General features: G+C 64.9%; 2 protein-coding genes across 2 annotated transcripts in view; both read left to right on the top strand.

Moving 5' to 3' along the window:
• The window catches only part of LDLR (low density lipoprotein receptor), a 34,429-nt gene extending 13,088 nt beyond the window's left edge, over window positions 1-21,341 (top strand). Inside the window, 13 exon segments of the mRNA XM_090128678.1 lie at window positions 1,173-1,295; window positions 2,405-2,527; window positions 2,636-2,761; window positions 4,402-5,383; window positions 6,206-6,433; window positions 8,221-8,339; window positions 10,702-10,841; window positions 12,433-12,574; window positions 13,552-13,683; window positions 15,379-15,576; window positions 16,459-16,554; window positions 17,082-17,197; window positions 19,336-21,341. Of these exon segments, the coding sequence (XP_089984804.1) occupies window positions 1,173-1,295; window positions 2,405-2,527; window positions 2,636-2,761; window positions 4,402-5,383; window positions 6,206-6,433; window positions 8,221-8,339; window positions 10,702-10,841; window positions 12,433-12,574; window positions 13,552-13,683; window positions 15,379-15,576; window positions 16,459-16,554; window positions 17,082-17,197; window positions 19,336-19,386 (2,576 nt within the window). The 3' untranslated portion in view covers window positions 19,387-21,341.
• The window catches only part of KHSRP (KH-type splicing regulatory protein), a 28,340-nt gene continuing 25,305 nt past the window's right edge, over window positions 19,388-22,422 (top strand). The window contains exon 1 of the mRNA XM_090128614.1: window positions 19,388-19,544. Coding sequence (XP_089984740.1) covers window positions 19,388-19,544 — 157 coding nt within the window. The remainder of the gene's footprint in view (window positions 19,545-22,422) is intronic.

Consider the following 22,422-nt stretch of genomic DNA (forward strand, 5'->3'; position numbering starts at 1 on the left):
TGCTGCCCCCATACAGCCGTGCTGCCCCTATAGGGCCGTGCTGCCCCCATACGGCCGTGCTGCCCCTATTAGGGCCATGCTGCCCCCATACGGCCGTGCTGCCCCTATAGGGCCATGCTGCCCCTATAGGGCCGTGCTGCCCCTATTAGGGCCGTGCTGCCCCCATACGGCCGTGCTGCTACTATAGGGCCGTGCTGCCCCCATACGGCTGTGCTGCCCCTATTAGGGCCGTGCTGCCCCTATTAGGGCCGTGCTGCCCCCATACGGCCGTGCTGCCCCTATAGGGCCGTGCTGCCCCTATTAGGGCCGTGCTGCCTCCATACGGCCATGCTGCCCCTATAGGGCCGTGCTGCCCCCATACGGGCCGTGCTGCCCCTATAGGGCCGTTCTGCCCCCATACGGCCGTGCTGCCCCTATTAGGGCCGTGCTGCCCCTATAGGGCCGTGCTGCCCCCATATGGCCGTGCTGCCCCCATACAGCCGTGCTGCCCCTATAGGGCCGTGCTGCCCCCATACGGCCGTGCTGCCCCTATTAGGGCCATGCTGCCCCCATACGGCCGTGCTGCCCCTATAGGGCCATGCTGCCCCTATAGGGCCGTGCTGCCCCTATTAGGGCCGTGCTGCCCCCATACGGCCGTGCTGCTACTATAGGGCCGTGCTGCCCCCATACGGCTGTGCTGCCCCTATTAGGGCCGTGCTGCCCCTATAGGGCCGTGCTGACCCCCCATGCCTGCCCCCATATGGCCATGCTGACCCCATATGGTCGTGCTGCCCCTATTATGGCCGTGCTGTCCCTATAGGGCCGTGCTGCCCCCATACGGCTGTGCTGCCCCTATTATGGCCGTGCTGCCCCCATACGGCCGTGCTGCCCCTATAGGGCCGTGCTGCCCCTATTAGGGCCGTGCTGCCCCTATAGGGCCGTGCTGCCCGTATAGGGCCGTGCTGCCCCCATATGGCCGTGCTGCCCCTATAGGGCCGTGCTGCCCCTATTAGGGCCGTGCTGCCCCTATAGGGCCGTGCTGCCCGTATAGGGCCGTGCTGCCCCCATAGGGCCGTGCTGCCCCCATAGGGCCGTGCTGCCCCTATAGGGCCGTGCTGCCCGTATAGGGCCGTGCTGCCCCCATAGGGCCGTGCTGCCCCTATAGGGCCGTGCTGACCCCCATCCCCCCCCAGCCCCCTCCTGCTCGGGTCCCGCCGCGTTCCGCTGCCGCTCCGGGCAGTGCGTCCCCATGCAGCACCTGTGCGACGGCCGGCGCCACTGCAGCGATTGGTCCGACGAGCCGCTGCGGCTGTGCGGTACGGGGGGGGGGCAACATGGGGGGGGGGACACAGAGCCGTTGGGGGGGGGGCACCGTGAGGGGGGGCGTCGAGATGGGGGGGGCACAGAGCCATAGATGGAGGGCATCAGCGGGGGGGGCACTGAGATGGGGTGGGCACTGAGCTATGGGGGGGGGCACTGACCTATGGGGGGGGGGGCACTGAGCTATGAGGGGGGGCACTGAGCTATGGGGGGGGGGGCACTGAGATGGGGGGGGCACTGAGCCATAGGGGGGGTGCACCAGCGGGGGGGGGGCACTGACCTATGAGGGGGGGGCACTGAGATGGGGGGGCACTGAGCCGTTGGTGGGGGGGCACTGAGATGGGGGGGGGCACTGAGATGGGGGGGCACTGAGCCATAGATGGGGGGGCACGAACGGGGGGGGCACTGAGATGGGGGGGGGCACTGGGCCATGGGGGGGGGCACCAGCGGGGGGGGCACTGAGCCGTAGGTGGGGGGCATCAGCGGGGGGGGCACCGAGATGGGGGGGGCACTGAGCCATAGATGGGGGGCATCAGCGGGGGGGGGCACTGAGCCATGTGGGGGGCACTGAGCCGTAGGTGGGGGGCATCAGCAGGGGGGGCACTGAGATGGGGGGGCACTGAGCAATGGGGGGGGCATCGAGATGGGGGGGCACTGAGCTATGGGGGGGGCACTGAGCTGCAGATGGGGGGCATAGAGCCATGGGGGGGGGGCACTGAGATGGGGGGGGCACTGAGCCATAGATGGGGGGGGGGGGCACATAGCCATGGGGGGGGCACTGAGATGGGGGGGGGGGCAGTGAGCCACAGGTGGGGGGGCACATAGCCATGGGGGGGGCACTGAGATGGGGGGGGGGGGCAGTGAGCCATAGCCGGGGGGGGTGGGGGGGCAGTGAGATGGGGGGTGGGGGGCACTGAGATGGGGGGGGGGGGCAGTGAGCCATAGCCGGGGGGGGGCAGTGAGATGGGGGGGGCACTGAGCCATAGGTGGGGTCACCAACAAGGGGGGGGGGGGGGCACAGAGTCGTGGGGGGGGGGGGCACGTTTCTATTCTTACAGGCCGTTCTATTATGGGATGTCACCCCCCCTTTTTGCCCCCCCCCCAGGTGTGGATGAATGCACCCAAGGCAGCGCCGGCTGCTCCCACGGCTGCCAGGATCTCCCCATTGGCTTCCGCTGCCTCTGCCCCGATGGTTTCCACCTGGGCACCGACGGGAAAACCTGCGAAGGTACCCCCCCCCCCCCCAACCCCCCCCCCACCCTCAAACCCCCCCCCCAACTTTTACACACCTCCCACGACCCCACCTCTGCTGTGTTCCCCCCCCCCCCCCCCCCAGACATCGATGAATGCGCGGAGGCGGAGCGGTGCGCGCAGCGCTGCCTCAACCTGCAGGGGGCGTTCAAGTGCGCATGCGCGGAGGGATACGCGGCCGAACCCGATGGGCGCTCCTGCAGGGCGCTGGGTGAGAGACCCCCCCCCAAAGACCCCCCCCCCCCCCCCCCCCAAGAAGCCCCTCAAAGGATTCCCCCCATTGAAGACCCCCCCCCCAGGACCCCCGCCCCCAAAGGACCCCCCCAAAGGACCCTCCCCCAACGACCCCCCCCCCAGGATGACCCCCTCCCCCCCCCCAAGAAGCCCCCCAAAGGATTCCCCCCATTGAAGACCCCCCCCCAGGACCCCCGCCCCCAAAGGACCCCCCCCAACGACCCCCCCAATGACCTCCCCCCCCCTCCCCAGGACCCCCCCCCCCAAAAGACCCCCCCAAAGGACCCTCCCCCAACGACCCCCCCCCCAGGATGACCCCCTCCTCCCCCCCAAGAAGCCCCCCAAAGGATTCCCCCCATTGAAGACCCCCCCCAGGACCCTGCCCCCAAAGGACTCCCCCCAATGACCCCCCCAATGATGACCCCCCCCCCCCCCAGGGCCCCCCCCCCCCAAGGAAGACCCCCGCCCCCAAAGGACTCCCCCCAATGACCCCCCCCAATGATGACCCCCCCCCAGGAACCCCTACCAAGGATCCCCCCCAACGACCCCCCCCAACGACCCCCCCCCAACACCCTCCCCAAGGAACCCCTCAAGGATGACCCCCCCCAAAAGACCCCCTCCAAAGGATTCCCCACCCAGGACCCCCCCAAGGACCCCCCCTAAGGAACCCCCCAAGGATGACCCCCCCTAAAAGACCCCCTCCAAAGGACTCCCCCAAAGGATCCTCCCCCCAACGACCCCCCACCCAGGACCCCGACCCCCCCAAGGACCCCCCCCTCCCCAAGGATGACCCCCCCCAAAAGACCCCCTCCAAAGAACCCTCCCCCAACGACCCCCCACCCAGGACCCCCTACCAAGGACCCCCCCCCAGAATCCCCCCCGAGGACCCTCCAACCCCATACCCCCACCTACCCCCACCCCATCCCCATTTCTGACCCCACATCCCCACCCATCCCCATTTCTGACCCCATACCCCCACCCCATCCCCATTTCTGTCCCCACATCCCCACCCCACCCCCATTTCTGACCACACATCCCCACCCATCCCCATTTCTGTCCCCACATCCCCACCCCATACCCCCACCCATCCCCATTTCTGTCCCCACATCCCCACCCCACCCCCATTTCTGTCCCCACATCCCCACCCCACCCCCATTTCTGACCCCACATCCCCACCCCATCCCCATTTCTGACCCCACATCCCCACTCCATACCCCCACCCATCCCCATTTCTGTCCCCACATCCCCACCCCATCCCCATTTCTGACCCCACATCCCCACCCCATACCCCCACCCACCCCCATTTCTGACCCCACATCCCCACCCCATACCCCCACCCACCCCCATTTCTGACCCCACATCCCCACTCCATACCCCCACCCATCCCCATTTCTGTCCCCACATCCCCACCCCACCCCCATTTCTGACCCCACATCCCCACCCCATACCCCCACCCATCCCCATTTCTGTCCCCACATCCCCACCCCACCCCCATTTCTGACCCCACATCCCCACCCCATACCCCCACCCATCCCCATTTCTGACCCCATCCCCACGTCTGCCCCCCCATCTGACCCCATTTCCCCCCCCCTCCCCCTGACCCCCATCCCATTGCAGCCCCCGGCGCAGCGCTGCTCCTGTGGTCCCGCCGCACCCTGCGCCGCATTACTGGCAGCTCCTTGGGCTCCATGGGCTCAAAGGACTCAATGGCTTCAACGGCCTCCATGGGCCCAAAGGACTCCGTGGGCCCAAAGGACTCAATGGGCCCAAAGGACTCAATGGGTTCAATGGGCTCAATGGGTTCAATGGGCTCAATGGGTTCAATGGGCTCAATGGGCCCAAAGGTCTCAATGGATTCAATGAACTCCCAGGGCTCAATGGGCTCAAAGGACTCAATGGACTCAATGGGATCAAAAGACTCAATAAGCCCAGAGGACTCAATGGGCTCAATGGGTTCAATGGGCTCTAAAAACTCAATGAGCCCAGAGGACTCAATGGGTTCAATGGGTTCAATGGGCTCAGTGGGTTCAATGGGCTCTAAAAACTCAATGGACTCGATGAGTTCATTGAACTCAATGGGCCCAAAGGACCCAATGGACTCAATGGACTCTAAAAACTCAATGGGCTCAATGGGCTCAAAAAACTCAATGGACTCAATGGGTTCAATGAACTCAAAAGACTCAATGGGTTCAAAAGATTCAATGAACCCAAAGGACCCAAAGGACCCAATGGGCCCGAAGGACCCAAAGGACCCAATGGGCCCGAAGGACCCAATGGACCCAAAGGACCCAATGGACCCAATGGACCCAAAGGACCCAAAGGACTCAAAGGACCCAATGAACCCAAAGGACCCAAAGGACTCAAAGGACCCAATGGACCCAAAGGACCCAATGGGCCCGAAGGACCCAATGGACCCAAAGGACCCAATGGACCCAAAGGACCCAATGGACCCAAAGGACCCTGTGGGCTCCTTGGGCTCGTCGTGGCCTCGCAGCACGGAGTGGCTGCGTGGGGATTTTCCTCACGGCGCCGTGGCGGACGTGGATGTGGCTGCAGGGATCCTTTATTGGGCCGACCCAACCCAGCGCCGCCTCTTCCGGTGGGAGCCCCAAACACCCCCCCCAAAAAAAACCCCAAATCTCCCCCTCTAATAACCTCAAAATCCCCCCCCAAAAAACCCAGCACCTCACAAAAAAATCAACACCACCCAAAAAAACCCAAATCCCCCCCCCAAAAAACCCAAACCCTCACAAAAACCCAACCTCCCCCCAAAAAAACCCCAAATCCCCCCCCAACCCTAATGTGGGGCAGAAAGACCCCTGATCTTCCCCCCAAATCCCCCCCCCCAACCCCAATCTGAAGCAAAAATGCCCCCAATTCCCCCCCAAAATCCCCCCCCCAAACCCCAATCCATGGCAAAAAGACCCCAATCCCCCCCCCAAATCCCCCCCCAGGCCCAATGTGGGGCAGAAAAACCCCCAATCCCCCCTTTCCCCCCCCCAACTCCCCCCAGATCCCAACCTGGAGCAAAAACGCCCCCAATCCCCCCCCCAAATCCCCCCCCAGCCCCAATGTGGGGCAGAAAAACCCCCAATCCCCCCCCCCCAAATCCCCCCCCAGCCCCAATGTGGGGCAGAAAAACCCCAAATCTCCCCCCCAAATCCCCCCCCCAGCCCCAATGTGGGGCAGAAAAACCCCAATCCCCCCCCCCAAATCCCCCCCCATCCCCAATGTGGGGCAGAAACACCTCAAATCCCCCCCCCAAATCCCCCCCCAGGCCCAATGTGGGGCAGAAAAACCCCCAATCCCCCCCCCAAATCCCCCCCCCAGCCCCAATGTGGGGCAGAAAAACCCCCAGTCCCCCCCTAAATCCCCCCCCCCCCACCACCACTGACTTTTTTCTCTCCCCCCCCCCCCCCAGGGCTCCGCTGTCCCCCCCCGGCGCTCCCCCCACCCCCCTGCAGCACCTGGGGGGGGTCCCGACGGCGCTGGCTTTGGATTGGGTGCATCATAATCTGTACTGGGGGGACTCCGCCGGGGGGGCCCTACGGGTGCTGTCCGTGGGGGGGTCCGGGGGGGGTCTGAGTGCCACCATATGGCAGAGGAACGGCAGCCAGCCCAGAGGAATCGCATTGGATCCCATGTTGGGGTAGGGGGGGGGGGGGGTTGGGGGAGGGGATGTGGGGTGAGGGGATATGGGGGGGTGTGGTGGGTGGGTGTGGGGTGGGGGGTAGGGGGTGGGGGGGGGATATGGGGGGGTGTGGTGGGTGGGTGTGGGGTGGGGGGGATATGGGGGGGTGTGGTGGGTGGGTGTGGGGTGGGGGGGATATGGGGGGGTGGGGGGGGATATGGGGGGGTGTGGTGGGTGGGTGTGGGGTGGGAGGGGGGTGGGGTGGGGGGATATGGGGGGGTGTGGTGGGTGGGTGTGGGGTGGGGGGATATGGGGGGGTGGGAGGGGGGTGGGGTGGAGGGATATGGGGGGGTGGGGGGTAAGGGGTGGGGGGGGGATATGGGGGGGTGTGGTGGGTGGGTGTGGGGTGGAGGGATATGGGGGGGTGGGAGGGGGGTGGGGTGGAGGGGTATTGGGGGTTGGGGGAATATGGGGAGGGATATGGGGTGGGGGGGGGTGGGGTGGGGGGGTGGAGTGAGGGGATATGGGGTGGGGGGATATGGGGGAGGGATATGGGGTGGGGGTGTGGGGTGGGGGGGTGGAGTGAGGGGATATGGGGGGATATGGGGTGGGGGGATATGGAAGCAATATGGGGTGAGTGGGGTTGGGGGTTTGGGTGTGTGGGGTGAGGAGATATGGGGTGGAGGGAGTGGGGTGAGGGGATATGGGGGGGTGTGGGGATATGGGGGGGGATGTGGGGTGGGGGGGGTGTGGAGGGGATATGGGGTGAGGGGATATGAGGGGGTGTGGTGGGGGGTGTGGGGTGGGGGGATATGGGGTGCGGCTGTGTGGCTGTGTCGTTGTTGTGTCGTTGTTGTGTTGTGTCGTTGTGTCATTGTGTTGTGCGGCTGTGTGGCTGTGTTGTTGTGTCGTGTCGCTGTGTCGTTGTGTCATTGTGTTGTTGTGTGGCTGTGTCGTTGTCGTGTTGTTGTGTTGTGTCGTTGTGTCATTGTGTGGTGCGGCTGTGTGGCTGTGTTGTTGTCGTGTTGTGTTGCTGTGTCGTTGTGTCATTGTGTGGTGCGGCTGTATGGCTGTGTTGTTGTGTCATTGTCGCATTGTGTCGCTGTGTCGTTGTGTCGCTGTGTCGCTGTGTCGTTGTGTCGCTGTGTCGTTGTCGCGTTGTGTCGCTGTGTCATTGTGTGGTGCGGCTGTGTGGCTGTGTGGCTGTGTCGCTGTGTCGTTGTGTCGCTGTGTCGTTGTGTCACTGTGTGGTGCAGCTGTGTCACTGTGCTGTTGTGTCGTTGTGTCATTGTGTTGCTGTGTCGTTGTGTCGCTGTGTGGCTGTGTCGTTGTCTGGCTGTGTCGCTGTGTTGTTGTGTCGTTGTGTCATTGTGTCGTTGTGTCGCTGTGTCCTTGTGTCGCTGTGTCGTTGTGTCGCTGTGTCGTTGTGTCGCTGTGTCGCTGTGTCGTTGTGTGGCTGTGTCGTTGTGTCGCTGTGTCGTTGTGTCGCTGTGTCGTTGTGTGGCTGTGTCGCTGTGTCGTTGTGTCGCTGTGTCGTTGTGTTGCTGTGTCGTTGTGTCGCTGTGTGGCTGTGTCGTTGTGTTGTTGTGTCGCTGTGCCGTTGTGTCGCTGTGCCGTTGTGTCGCTGTGCCGTTGTGTCATTGTGTGGCTGTGTCGTTGTGTCGCTGTGTCACTGTGTCATTGTGTTGTGGTGCGGCTGTGTGGATGTGTCGTTGTGTGGCTGTGTCATTGTGTCGCTGTGTCGTTGTGTCGCTGTGTCGTTGTGTCGCTGTGTCATTGTGTTGTGGTGCGGCTGTGTCACGCAGGCTGCTGTTCTGGTCGGACTGCGGTTCGGTTCCGCTGCTGGGCCGCGTTGGGCTGAACGGCGCCGAGCCCAAAGTGCTGCTGGAGCGCGGGCTGGGCTGCCCCTGCGCCATCGCTCTGGGTGCGGCTGGGCAGACCCCCCCCGACCCCCCCGGCCCCCCCGGCCCCCAGCCCCTCCTGACCCCCATGACCCCTCCCTGTCACCCCTGACCCCTGACCCTTTCCTGACCCCCAATGACCCCCCCCGACCCCCCATCACCCCTCACCATCACCCCTCACTCCCCGTCCCTTCCATGACCCCTCCTTGACCCTCCTGACCCCCCCGATCCCCCCAGCCCCCATCCCCTCCTGACCCCCGTGACCCCTCCCCGTCACCCCGTCACCCCTGACCCTTTCCTGACCCCCCCATGGCCTCCCCTGACCCCCCCGTGGCCCCCCATCACCCCTCACCCCCCGTCCCTTCCATGACCCCTCCTTGACCCCTCTGACCCCCCCTGACCCTTTCCTGACCCCCCCATAACCCCTCCCTGACCCCCGTGACCCCTCCCCATCACCCCTGACCCTTTCCTGACCCCCAATGACCCCTCCCTGACCCCCCGTCACCCCTCACCCCCCGTCCCTCCCATGACCCCTCCTTGACCCTCCTGACCCCCCCTGACCCCCTGGCCCCCTTCCCCTCCTGACCCCCGTGACCCCTCCCTGTCACCCCTGACCCCTGACCCTTTCCTGACCCCCAATGACCCCCCCCGACCCCCATCACCCCTCACTGTCACCCCTCACCCCCTGTCCCTTCCCTTACCCCTCCGTGACCCTCCTGACCCCCCTTGACCCCCCCGGCCCCCATCCCCTCCTGACCCCCGTGACCCCTCCCCGTCACCCGTCACCCCTGACCCCCCCATGACCCCCCCGTGGCCCCCCATCACCCCTCCCCCCCTGTCCCTTCCCTTACCCCTCCTTGACCCCCCTGACCCCCCCGATCCCCCCTGACCCCAGTGACCCCTCCCCATTACCCCTCACCCCCCGTCCCTTCCATGACCCCTCCTTGACCCCTCTGACCCCCCTGACCCCCCGGCCCCACTTCCCCTCCTCACCCCTGTGACCCCCTCCCCATCACCCCTGACCCTTTCCTGACCCCTCCTTGACCCTCCTGACCCCCCTTGACCCCCCCGGCCCCCATCCCCCCCCTGACCCCCGTCACCCCTCCCCGTCACCCCTCACCCCTGACCCTTTCGTGACCCCCCCATAACCCCTCCCTGACCCCGTGACCCCTCCTTGTCACCCCCTGTCCCTTCCTTTACCCCTCCTTGACCCTCCTGATCCCCCCTGACCCCTGTCACCCCCTGACTCCCCCAGCCCTCCTTCCTCTCCTGTCCCCCTCTCTGACCCCCCAGGACCCCCCAGGACCCCATTCATGTCCCCCCATCCCCTTCACGTCCCCATTCCTGATCTCTCACTCCCATTCACGCCCCATTACTGCCCCCATTCACGTCCCATTCCTGTCCCCATTCATGCCCCATTACTGCCCCCATTCACGTCCCATTCATGTCTCATTGGTGTCTCATTCATGTCCCCATTCAGGTCCCCATTCACGTCCCCGTTCATGACCCCATTCCTGTCCCCATTCCTGATCTCTCACCCCCATTCATGCCCCATTACTGCCCCCATTCACGTCCCATTGCTGTCCCCATTCATGTCCCCATTCACATCCCCATTGACATCCCATTCCTGTCCCCATTACTGCCCCCATTCACGTCCCATTCGTGTCCCATTGGTGTCCCATTCATGTCCCCATTCACTTCCCATTCATGCCCCCCCATCCCATTCACGTCCCCCCATCCTGTTCACGTCCCCATTCATGACCCCATTCCTGTCCCCATTCATGACCCCGTTCCTGTCCCCATTCCTGATCTCTTACCCCCATTCATGCCCCATTACTGCCCCCCTTCACGTCCCCATTCATGTCCCATTCATGTCCCATTCATGTCCCCCCATCCTATTCCTGTCCCCATTCATGACCTCTCATCCCCATTCATGTCCCATTTATGTCTCCCCATCCCATTCACGTCTCCATTCATGTCTCCATTCATGACCCCATTCCTGTCCCCATTCATGCCCCATTACTGCCCCCATTCACGTCCCCGTTCACGTCCCCCCATCCCCTTCACGTCCCCATTCATGACCCCATTCCTGTCCCCATTCATGTCCCATTCCTGTCCCCATTCATGCCCCATTACTGCCCACATTCACGTCCCATTCATGTCCCATTGGTGTCCCATTCATGTCCCCATTCCTGATCCCTCACCCCCATTCATGTCCCATTACCGCCCCCCTTCACATCCCCATTCATGACCCCATTCCCGTCCCCATTCATGACCCCGTTCCTGTCCCCATTGCTGATCTCTCACCCCCATTGTCGCCCCCATTCCTGTCCCCATTTCCGCCCCCATTGCCGCCCCACTGACGCCCCCCTGTCCCCCCCCCAGACCTGCCATCGCAGCGGCTCTATTGGGCAGACTGGCAGCTGCACACCCTCAGCAGTGTTTCTGTGGGGGGGGGGCAGCGCCGGACGCTGCTGGCGGACCCCAAAGTGCTGCCCCACCCCGTGGCTGTGGCCGTCTTCGAGGTGGGTGACCCCAGAGTGACCCCCGTGTGACCCCCGTGTGACCCCAAGTGTCCCCTATGTGACCCCAGTGTGACCCCCGTGTGACCCCAAGTGTCCCCCATGTGACCCTCGTGTGACCCCAGTGTGATCCCAAGTGTCCCCTATGTGACCCCATTGTGACCCCAGCGTGTCCCCAACATGACCCTAAGGGTGACCCCAGTGTGACCCCCGTGTGACCCCAAGTGTCCCCAATGATGACCCCCGTGTGACCCCAAGTGTCCCCTATGTGACCCCCATGTGACCCCAGTGTGTCCCCAACATGACCCCAAGGGTGACCCCAGTGTGACCCCCGTGTGACCCCAAGTGTCCCCTATATGACCCCCATGTGACCCCAGTGTGTCCCCAGCATGACCGCAAGGGTGACCCCAGTGTGACCCTGTTGTGACCCCAGTGTGTCCCCAACATGACCCCAGTGGTGTCCCCAGTGTGACCCCAGTGTGCCCTATGTGACCCCAGTGTGTCCCCAACATGACCCCAAGGGTGACCCCAGTGTGACCCCAGTGTGATCCCAAGTGTCCCCTATGTGACCCCAATGGTGACCCCTGTGTGACCCCAAGTGTCCCCTATGTGACCCCAGTGTGACCCCAGTGTGTCCCCAACGTGACGCCAGTGTGACCCCAAGTGTCCCCAGTGTGACCCTGTTGTGACCCCAGTGTGACCCCAAGTGTCCCCAACATGACCCTAAGGGTGACCCCAGTGTGACCCCAAGTGTCCCCAACATGACCCCAGTGGTGACCCTGTTGTGACCCCAGTGTGACCCCAGTGTGACCCCAGTGTGTTCCCAATGCCACCCCAAGTGTCCCCAATGGTGACCCCAGCGTGACCCCAACATGACCCCAGTGTGACCCCCGTGTGACCTCAATGTGACCCCATCATTGAAACCCCCCCATGATGTCCCCCCCCCAGTGATTGACATCCCCCTGTCCCCAACCCCCCCACGATGTCCCCCCATCATTGACGCCCCCCCCATCATTGAAACCCCCCCACGATGTCCCCCCCCCACAGTGATTGATGTCCCCCCCCCATCATTGATGTCCCCCCATTCAGATCCCCCCCCATGATGTCCCCAACCCCCCCACGATGCCCCCCCATCATTGACGCCCCCCCCATCATTGAACCCACCCCCCACTGACGCCCCCCCTCGCTGTCCCCCCCATCATCGATCCCCCCCCCACGATGTCCCCCCCCACAGTGACTGATGTCCCCCTGTCCCCCCATCATTGATGCCCCCCCTTCAGATCCCCCCCCAGTGATTGTCCCCAACCCCCCCACGATGCCCCCCCATCATTGACACCCCCCCCATCATTGAACCCCCCCCAACCCCCCACTGACGCCCCCCCTCGCTGTCCCCCCCATCATTGATACCCCCCCCATGATGTCCCCCCCCCAGTGATTGACGTCCCCCCGTCCCCCCCCATCATTGATGTCCCCCCATTCAGATCCCCCCCCAGTGATCGTCCCCAACCCCCCCACGATGCCCCCCCCATCATTGACACCCCCCCCATCATTGAACCCCCCCCCACCCCCCACTGACGCCCCCCCCCCCCCATAGGACCGGTTGTTCTGGACGGACTCCCAGCGCGGCGCGTTGCTCAGCGCCCCCCGGCGGTCGGAGGGCGAAGTGCGAATTGTGGCCGATGCGCTGCCCGGCGTGGGGGGGGTCCTCGTCGTGCACCCCCTGCGGCAGCCGAGCGGTACGGCACCTGTCCGTCTGTCCCCGTGTCCGTCTGTCCCCCTGTCCGTCCGTCCCCCTGTCCGTCCGTCCGTCCCCAAACCCCAACCTCCCCGTGTCCGTCTGTCCCCCTCCACCCCCCACAGTCTGTCCCCTCTGTCCCCACGTCCCCCTGTCCGTCCGTCCCCGTGTCCGTCTGTCCCCACCTTCCCCATGTCCGTCTGTCCCCACATCCCCACGTCCCCAATGTCCCCATGTCCTTCCATCTCTTCTGTCCCCGTGTCCGTCCGTCCCCGTGTCCGTCTGTCCCCCCCACGCCCCAACGTCCCCATGTCCATCTGTCCCCTCCACCCCCCTGTCCGTCTGTCCCTCCATCCCCACATCTGTCCCTCCATTCCTGCGTCTGTCCCTCCATCCCTGCGTCCGTCTGTCCCTCCATCCTCATGTCCATCTGTCCCTCCATTCCTGCATCCATCTGTCCCTCCATCCCCACATCCGTCTGTCCCTCCATCCCCGTGTCCGTCTGTCCCTCCATCCCCGCGTCCGTCTGTCCCTCCATCCCCACATCTGTCCTTCAACCCCACATCCATCTGTCCCTCCATCCCTGCGTCTGTCTGTACCTCCACCCTTGTCTGTCTGCCCCTCCATCCCTGTGTCCATCTGTCCCTCCATCCCCACATCTGTTCCTCCATCCCTGCGTCTGTCTGTCCCTCAACCCCCACATCTGTCCCCCCATCCCCGTGTCTGTCTGTCCCCCTCCATCCCTGTATCCATCTGTCCCTCAACCCTGCGTCCGTCTGTCCCTCCATCCCTGCATCCGTCTGTCCCTCCATCCCCACATCCCTCCAACCATCACCCCACGTCCGTCTGTCCGTCCTCACATCCCCACTCTCCCCACATCCCCCCTCCCCCCATCACCCCACCTCCCCCCCCCCGTCCATCCGTCCGTCCGTCCGTCCGTCCGTCCGTCCGTCCCGTCTCACCGCCCCCCCCCCCCAGGCCCGTCCCTCTGCGGCCGCTGCCCGGGTCTCTGCCTCCCCGCGCCCCGCACGTCGCTCCGCAGCGCCCCCTACAGCTGCGTCTGCGCCAACGGCCGGAGCGCCGCCCCGCCGGGCAGCGCCTGCGGGACCGGTAGGGGGGGCGGTTATGGGGGGGGGGCGGTTATGGGGGGGGGCGGTTATGGGGGGGAGCGGTTATATGGGGGGGGCGGTTATGGGGGGGGGCGGTTATGGGGGGGGCGGTTATATGGGGGGGGCGCTATGGGGGGGGGCGGTTATGGGGGGGGGCTATGGGGGGGGGCGGTTGAGGGGGAGGGGCGGTTATATGGGGGGGGCGGTTATGGGGGGGGGCGGTTATATGGGGGGGGCGGTTATGGGGGGGGGGCGGTTATATGGGGGGGGCGCTATGGGGGGGGGATTTATGGGGGCGGGCGGTTATATGGGGGGGGCGCTATGGGGGGGTGCGGTTATGGGGGGGGCGGTGATATGGGGGGCGGTTATGGGGTGGGCGGGGATTTATGGGGGGGGGAATTATGGGGTGGGGGGGGATTATGGGGGGGGCTGCTATGGGGGGGGGCTATGGGGTGTGGGGGGGCACTATGGGGGGAATTATGGGGGGAGGTGGTTATATGGGGGGGGGCTATGGGGTGGGGGGTGATTATGGGGTGGGGGAATTATGGGGGGGGAGAATTATGGGGTGGGGGCGGTTATATGGGGGGACGCTATGGGGTGGGGGGGGTTTATGGGGGGGGGCAGTTATATGGGGGGGGCGGATTATGGGGTGGGGGGTCTGCTATGGGGGGGAATTATGGGGGGGGGGCGCTATGGGGCTGGAATTATGGGGTGGGGGGGAATTATGGGGGGGGCGCTATGGGGGGGCGGTTATATGGGGGGGAAATATGGGGTGGGGGGAATTATGGGGGGGGGCTATGGGGTGGGGGGGGATTATGGGGTGGGGGAATTATGGGGGGGGGAGAATTGTGGGGTGGGGGGGGATTTATGGGGGGGCGCTATGGGGGGGGCGCTATGGGGTGGGGGGAATTATGGGGTGGGGGGGATTATGGGGGGGGCGCTATGGGGGGGGCGGTTATATGGGGGGGGCTATGGGGGGGGGGATTATGGGGGAAATAATGGGGGGGGGAATTATGGGGGGGGGCGCTATGGGGTGGGGGGGGAGTATGGGGTGGGGGCGCTACGGGGGGGGGAATTATGGGGGGGGTGCTATGGGGTGGGGGGGGGGATTATGGGGTGGGGGGAATTATGGGGTGGGGGGGGGATTATGGGGGCGGGCACTATGGGGTTATATGGGGGGGGGCTATGGGGTGAGGGGGGGCTCTATGGGGGAAATAATGGGGTGGGGGGGCTTTATGGGGAGGGCACTATGGGGGGGAATTATGGGGGGGCGCTATGGGGTGAGGGGGGGCACTATGGGGGAAATTATGGGGTGGGGGGGGCTCTATGGGGGGGCGCTATGGGTTGGGGGGGGAATTATGGGGGGGGATTATGGGGTGGGGGGGTTGCTATGGGATGGGGGGGGTTCTATGGGGGGGGAATTATGGCGGGGGGTCATGGGGGGGCTGCTATGGGGGGAATTATGGGGTGGGGGGGCTGCTATGGGGGGGGCTGCTATGGGGTGACTGGGGGCGTTATGGGGTGTTGGGGGGTGATGTGGGGTGGGGGGGGGCCATGTGGGGCGCTATGGGGCGCTATGGGGTGCTGTGGGATCCATGGGGCGCTATGGGGCGCTGTGGGATCCATGGGGCGCTGTGGGGCGCTATGGGATCCATGGGGCGCTATGGGACCCCACGAGCCCCCCTGTGCCCCACAGACCCCACATCACCGACCCCAATGGGGCCCAACTCCACCACGGCCGCTCCGCTGCCCCACAGCGACGGGACCCACAGCGATGGGACCCACAGCGACAGTGTGACCCACAGCGACGCAGGGACCCATAGCGATGGGACCCACAACAACGATGGGACCCACAGCGACGATGGGACCCACAGTAATGGGACCGGCAGCACAGGTGCAGCCCCACATCCCAGCCCCATAAGCTGCCCCATATCTCAGCCCCCCTCCAATCTCCTGGTCCTATATCTCAACCCCATACCCCAGCCCCACATCCCAGTCCCACATCCCAGTCCCATACCTCAGCCCCATAGCTCTATACCCCAGCCCCACATCCCAGCCCCATAAGCTGCCCCATATCTCAGCCCTCCCCCAATCTCCTGGCTCTATATCTCAGCCCCATACCCCAGCCCCACATCCCAGTCCCATACCTCAGCCCCACATCCCAGTCCCACACATCAACCCCACATCCCAGCCCCACATCCCAGCCCCATAAGCCACCCCATATCTCAACCCCCCTCCAATCTCCTGGCCCCACATCTCAGCCCCATAACCCACCCCACATCCCAGCCCCATACCTCAGCCCCACATCCCAGCCCCACATCCCAGTCCCACATCCCAGCCCCATACCTCAGCCCCATATCCCAGCCCCATTGCCCCACATCCCAGCCCCATAAGCCGCCCCATATCTCAGCCCCCCCCCAATCTCCTGGCCCCACATCCCAGTCCCATACCTCAGCCCCATAGCTCCATACCTCAGCCCCATAACCCAGCCCCATAGCCCCACATCCCAGTCCCATATCTCAGCCCCATAGCTCCATACCTCAGCCCCATAACCCAGCCCCATAGCCCCACATCCCAGTCCCATATCTCAGCCCCATAGCTCCATACCTCAGCCCCATAACCCAGCCCCATAGCCCCACATCCCAGTCCCATACCTCAGCCCCATAGCTCCATACCTCAGCCCCATAACCCAGCCCCATAGCCCCACATCCCAGCCCCATACCCCAGCCCCACATCCCAGCCCCACGGCTGCCCCACTGATGCCGTTCCCCTGCAGCCCTGCGCAGTGACGCTGTGGGGCCGCAATCTGTGGGGCCGCGATCTGTGGGGCCGCAGTCGGGGTTGGTGGCGCTGGCGGTTCTGCTGCCTCTGGGTATGTGGGGAGGGGTCCCGGCATTGGGGGGGGTCCTGGTATTTGAGGGGGGGTCCCAATAATGAGGGGGGGAATCTTGGCAGTGGGGGGGGGGTCCCAGCAGTTTGGGGGGCCTGAATGGGGGGTGGGGGTCTCAATAGTGAGGGGGGTCCCGGCATTGGGGGGGGGTCTCGGTATTTGAGGGGGGGTCTCAATAATGAGGGGGGCATCTTGGCAGTGGGGGGGGGGTCCCAGTAGTGGGGAGGGGGGTCTCAATAATGAGGGGGGGAGTCTTGGCAGTGGGGGGGGTCCTGAATGTGGGGTGGGGGTCTCAATATTGGGGGGGGGGTCTCGGTATTTTGGGGGGGGGGTCTCGGTATTTTGGGGGGGGGGGTTCGAGTAGTGGGGGGTCCCAGCAGTGTGGGGGGGTTTTACTGCGTGTTGGGGGGGGTTGGGGGGATTCCAAAGGTGGGTTTTACCGTGGGGGGGGGGGTTGAGGGGGATCCGCTCCCCCCCTTCCCCCCCCCACGGCCCCCATCCCCCGGCAGCGCTGCTGGGGGGGGCGGCGGCCGCGCGGTCGCTGCGGCGCTGGTGGAGGCGGAGGAGCAGCAACAGCATCAGCTTCGGGAATCCGCTCTTCCGAAAGGAGCCGGGGGGGCACGAGGTGCGCGGGGCCTGGGGGGCGGCTGGGGGGCGGTGATGTGGGGAGGATGGGGGGTGGATGGGGGGCGGATGTGGGGTGGATGGGGGGCGTGGGGGGCGGGTGGGGGGCGGGTGTGGGGTGGATGGGGGGCGGATGGGGGGCGGGTGGGGGGCGGGTGTGGGGCGGATGGGGGGCGGGTGTGGGGTGGGGGGTGTGGGGCGGATGTGGGGCAGAGCTGTGGGGTGGGGGGCACGAGGTGCGCAGGGCCTGGGGGGCGGGTGGGGGGCGGGTGTGGGGCGGGTGTGGGGCGGGGGTTGTGGGGCGGTGATGGGGGGCGGTGCTATGGGGCAGAGCTGTGGGGCGGATGTGGGGCGGATGGAGGGCAGATGGGGGGCGGGTGTGGGGTGGATGTGGGGCGGATGGGGGATGGATGTGGGGCGGTGATGTGGGGCGGATGGGGGGTGGATGTGGGGCGGGTGTGGGGCGGGTGTGGGGCAGGGGCTGTGGGGCAGCTGTGGGGTGGTGATGGGGAGCGGTGCTATGGGGCAGAGCTGTGGGGCGGCTGTGGGGCGGATGTGGGGCGGATGGGGGGCGGATGTGGGGCGGGGGGTGTGGGGCGGTGATGGGGGGCAGTGATGGGCGGTGCTATGGGGCAGAGATGGGCGGGTGTGGGGCGGGTGTGGGGCAGATGAGGGGCGGATGTGGGGCAGAGCTGTGGGGCAGTGCTATGGGGCGGTGCTATGCGGCAGAGCTGTGGGGCGGCTGTGGGGCGGGGAGTGTGGGGCAGCTGTGGGGCAGAGCTGTGGGGTGGGAGGCATGAAAGGTGTGGGGCAGCGCTGTGGGGCGGTGATGGGGGGCGGTGATATGGGGCAGAGCTGTGGGGCGGCTGTGGGGTGGGGGCTGTGGGGCAGCTGTGGGGCAGAGCTGTGGGGTGGGGGGCACGAGGTGTGTGGGGCATGGGGGGCAGATGTGGGGCGGATGTGGGGCGGGGGGTGTGGGGTGGTGATGGGGGGCAGAGCTGTGGGGCGGTGATGGGGGCAGTGCTATGGGGCAGAGCTGTGGGGCGGGGTGTGTGGGGCGGGGGGTGTGGGGCGGTGATGGGGGGCAGTGATATGGGGCAGAGCTGTGGGGCGGATGTGGGGTGGGGACATGAGGGGTGTGGGGCAGAGCTGTGGGGCGGTGATGGGGGGTGGTGATGGGGGGCGGTGATATGGGGCAGAGCTGTGGGGCGGATGTGGGGCAGGGGGTGTGGGGCAGCTGTGGGGTGGTGATGGGGGGCGGTGCTATGGGGCAGCTGTGGGGTGGGGGGCGTGAGGGGTGTGGGTCATTGCTATAGGGCAGAGCTGTGGGGCGGATGTGGGGCGGGGGGGTGTGGGGCAGAGCTGTGGGGCGGCGATGGGGGACGGTGCTATGGGGCAGCTGTGGGGTGGGGGGCGTGAGGGGTGTGGGGCATTGCTATGGGGCAGAGTTGTGGGACAGCTGTGGGGTGGGGACATGAGGGGTGTGGGGCAGAGCTGTGGGGCGGGTGTGGGGTGGGGCTGTGGGGCGGGTGGGGGGCGGTGATGAGGGGCGGTGCTATGGGGCAGAGCTGTGGGGCAGAGCTATGGGGCAGTGCTATGGGGCAGCTGTGGGGTGGGGGGCGTGAGGGGTGTGGGTCATTGCTATGGGGCAGAGTTGTGGGGCAGATGTGGGGCGGGGGGTGTGGGGCGGTGATGATGGGCAGTGATGGGGGGCGGTGATATGGGGCAGAGCTGTGGGGCAGCTGTGGGGCGGGGGCTGTGGGGCAGCTGTGGGGCAGAGCTGTGGGGTGGGGGGCACGAGGTGCGCGGGGCATGGGGGGCGGCTGTGGGGCAGAGCTGTGGGGTGGATGTGGGGCGGGGGGTGTGGGGCGACTGTGGGGCAGTGATGGGGGCGGCTGTGGGGCGGCTGTGAGGCGGCTGTGGGGCGGGGGGTGTGGGGCGGTGATGGGGGTTGGTGATATGGGGCAGCGCTATGGGGCAGCGCTGTGGGGCACAGCAATGGGGCAGCGCTATGGGGCAGTGTTATGGGGCAGTGCTATGGAGTGGGGGCAGCTATGGGGCAGCGCTATGGGGCAGCACTGTGGGGCACAGCTATGGGGCAGCGCTATGGGGCAGCCCCACAGCCCCACATCCCCGCAGTGGCAGAGTCTGAACGGGGACGGCGCCCAGAGTGGGGACAGCGGGGTGTGACATGGCGGCGAGTGTGCAACGACACGAGTGTGCAACGACACGAGTGTGCAACCACACGAGTGTGCAACCACACGAGTGTGCGACACCAGCATTGTGCGACGCGGCCGGCGTGGAAACACAACAGCGGTGCGACGCAGCCGTGCTGGGACACGAGAGTCGTGCGACACACAAGTTGTGTGACACAAGAGTTGTTGTGTGACACGACGACGCTGGAGCACACAGTCGTGCAACGCAGCTGTGCTGGGACACAAGAGTCGTGCAACACAAGAGTTGTTGTGTGACACAACGATGCTGGAGCACACAATCGTGCAATGCAGCCGTGCTGGGACACGAGAGTTGTGCAACACAAGAGTTGTTGTGTGACACGATGACACTGCAGCACCGCTGTCGTGCAACAAAACCGTGCTGGGACACAAGAGTCGTGCAACACAAGAGTTGTTGTGCGACACAAGAGTCGTGTGACACAAGAGTTGTTGTGTGCGACACAAGAGGTGTTGTGTGACACAAGAGTCGTGTGACACAAGAGCTGTCGTGCGACACGACGACGCAGCAGCACCGCAGTCGTGCAAGGCAGCTGTGCTGGGACACAACAGTCGTGCAACAGGGTGACACCAGTGGTGCAACACGGGGTCACACGGGGACAAATGGGGTCACACGCGGCTCTATGGGGCCACACGTGGTTCTGTGGGGTCAAACGCGGCTCTATGGGGTCACACGTGGCCCTATGGGGTCACATGTGGACAAATGGGGTCACACGCAGCCCTATGGGGTCACACGTGGTTCCATGGGGTCACACGCGGCCCTATGGGGTCACACGTGGACAAATGGGGTCACACATGGCCCTATGGGGTCACACGCGGCCCTATGGGGTCACATGTGGTTCTGTGGGGTCACACGCGGCCCTATGGGGTCACATGTGGACAAATGGGGTCACACGTGGCTCTATGGGGTCACACGTGGCTCTATGGGGTCACATGTGATTCTGTGGGGTCACACGTGGCTCTATGGGGTCACACGCGGCCCTATGGTGTCACACGTGGCTTTATGGGGTCATGTGGATAAATGGGGTCACACGTGGTTCTATGGGGTCACACGTGGTTCTATGGGGTCACACACGGCCCTATGGGGTCGTGCACAGCCCCACTCCAGTCGTGCCTCGATGCAGTCGTGCACAGCGCTGTGGGGTTCTGTACGGCCCTATGGGGTTTTATATGGCCCTATGGGGTTTTATATGATCCTATGGGGTTTTATATGGCCCTATGGGGTTCTATACAGTCCTATGGGATTCTATACGGTCCTATAGGGTTCCATATGGCCCTATGGGTTTCTATACAGTCTTATGGGATTCTGTACAGTCCTATGGGGTTCTGTACGGCCCTATGGGGTTTTATATGACCCTCTGGGGTTTTATATGGCCCTATGGGGTTCTATACAATCCTATGGGGCTCTATACAATCCTATGGGGTTTCATACGGCCCTATAGGGTTCTATACAGCCCTATGAGGTTTTATATGGCCCTATGGGGTTGTATACGGCCCTATGGGGCTCTGTATGGCCCTATGGGGTTGTATACAGCCCCATAGAGTTCTGCACGGCCCTATGGGGATCTGAGTGACCCTATGGGGTTCTATACGGCCCTATGGGGTTCTGTGGGCCCATATGGGGGTCTGTATGGCCCTGTGGGGTTCTGTATGGCCCTGTGGGGTTCTGTATGGCCCTATGGGGTTCTGTATGGCCTTATAGGGTTCTGTATGGCCCTGTGGGGTTCTGTATGGCCCTATAGGGTTCTGTATGGCCCTATGGGGTTCTGCATGGCCTTATAGGGTTCTGTATGGCCTTATAGGGTTCTGTATGGCCCTGTGGGGTTCTGTATGGCCCTATGGGGTTCTGTATGGCCCTATAGGGCTGCCCCCCACCCCCCACGTCGCACAGAACAGCGCTATTTATTGACACCACAAACGAGTTGTGCTATGGGGCCGGGGGGGTTCTGTGGGGTGGGGGGGGTTTATAGGGCAGGGGGCTCTATGGGGTGGGGGATGGGGTTTATGGGGTGGGGGGTTTTATGGGGCAGGGGGTTCTATGGGGTGGGGGTGGGGGGATTTATGGGGTGGGGGGGTTCTAGGGTTCTATGGGGCAGGGGGTTCTGTGGGGGGGGGTTCTATGGGGTGGGGGGTTTTATGGGGTGGGAGGGTTCTATGGGGCGGGGGGGTTCTGTGGGGTGGGGGGATTCTAGAATTCTATGGGGTGGGAGAGTTCTATGGGGCGGGGGGGTTCTATGGGGTGGGGGGTTCTATGGGGTGGGAGAGTTCTATGGGGCGGGGGGTTCTGTGGGGGGGGGTTCTATGGGGTGGGGGGTTCTGTGGGGCGGGAGGGTTCTATGGGGCGGGGGGGTTCTATGGGCTGGGGGAGTTCTTGGGTTCTATAGGGCGGGGGGTTCTATGGGGTGGGGGGGTTTTATGGTGTAGGGGGGTTCTATGGGGTGGGGGTGGGGCAGAGGAGGAGGGGCGGCCCCATAACCACCCCCCAAGCGCCCCACCCCAAGGAGGAACCCATACCACCCCATAGCGCCCCATAGCGCCCCATAGCGACCCCATACCGCCCCATAATGCCCATACCACCCCATAGAGCCCTATACCGCCCCATAGGACCCCATAGCGACCCCATACCACCCCACAATCCCCATACCATCCCATACCACCCCATACTGCCCCATAGCTCTATGGGGTCTATGGGGTCTGTGGGGCTCTATAGGGTGCTCTATGGGGTCTGTGGGGCTCTATGGGCCCTATGGGTCCCTATGGGGTGCTGTGGGGCTCTATGGGGTCTGTGGGGCTCTATGGGGCCCTATGGGTCCCTATGGGATCTGTGGGGCTCTGTGGGGTCTGTGGGGCTCTATGGGCCCTATGGGTCCCTATGGGATCTGTGGGGCTCTATGGGGCGCTGTGAGGCTCTATGGGCCCTATGGGGTCTGTGGGGCTCTATGGGGCCCTATGGGTCCCTATGGGATCTGTGGGGCTCTGTGGGGTCTGTGGGGCT

Source organism: Phasianus colchicus, chromosome 34 (assembly GCF_987193195.1).
Source record: "Phasianus colchicus chromosome 34, bPhaCol1.hap1.1, whole genome shotgun sequence".
In the NCBI taxonomy this organism is placed as follows: domain Eukaryota; kingdom Metazoa; phylum Chordata; class Aves; order Galliformes; family Phasianidae; genus Phasianus; species Phasianus colchicus.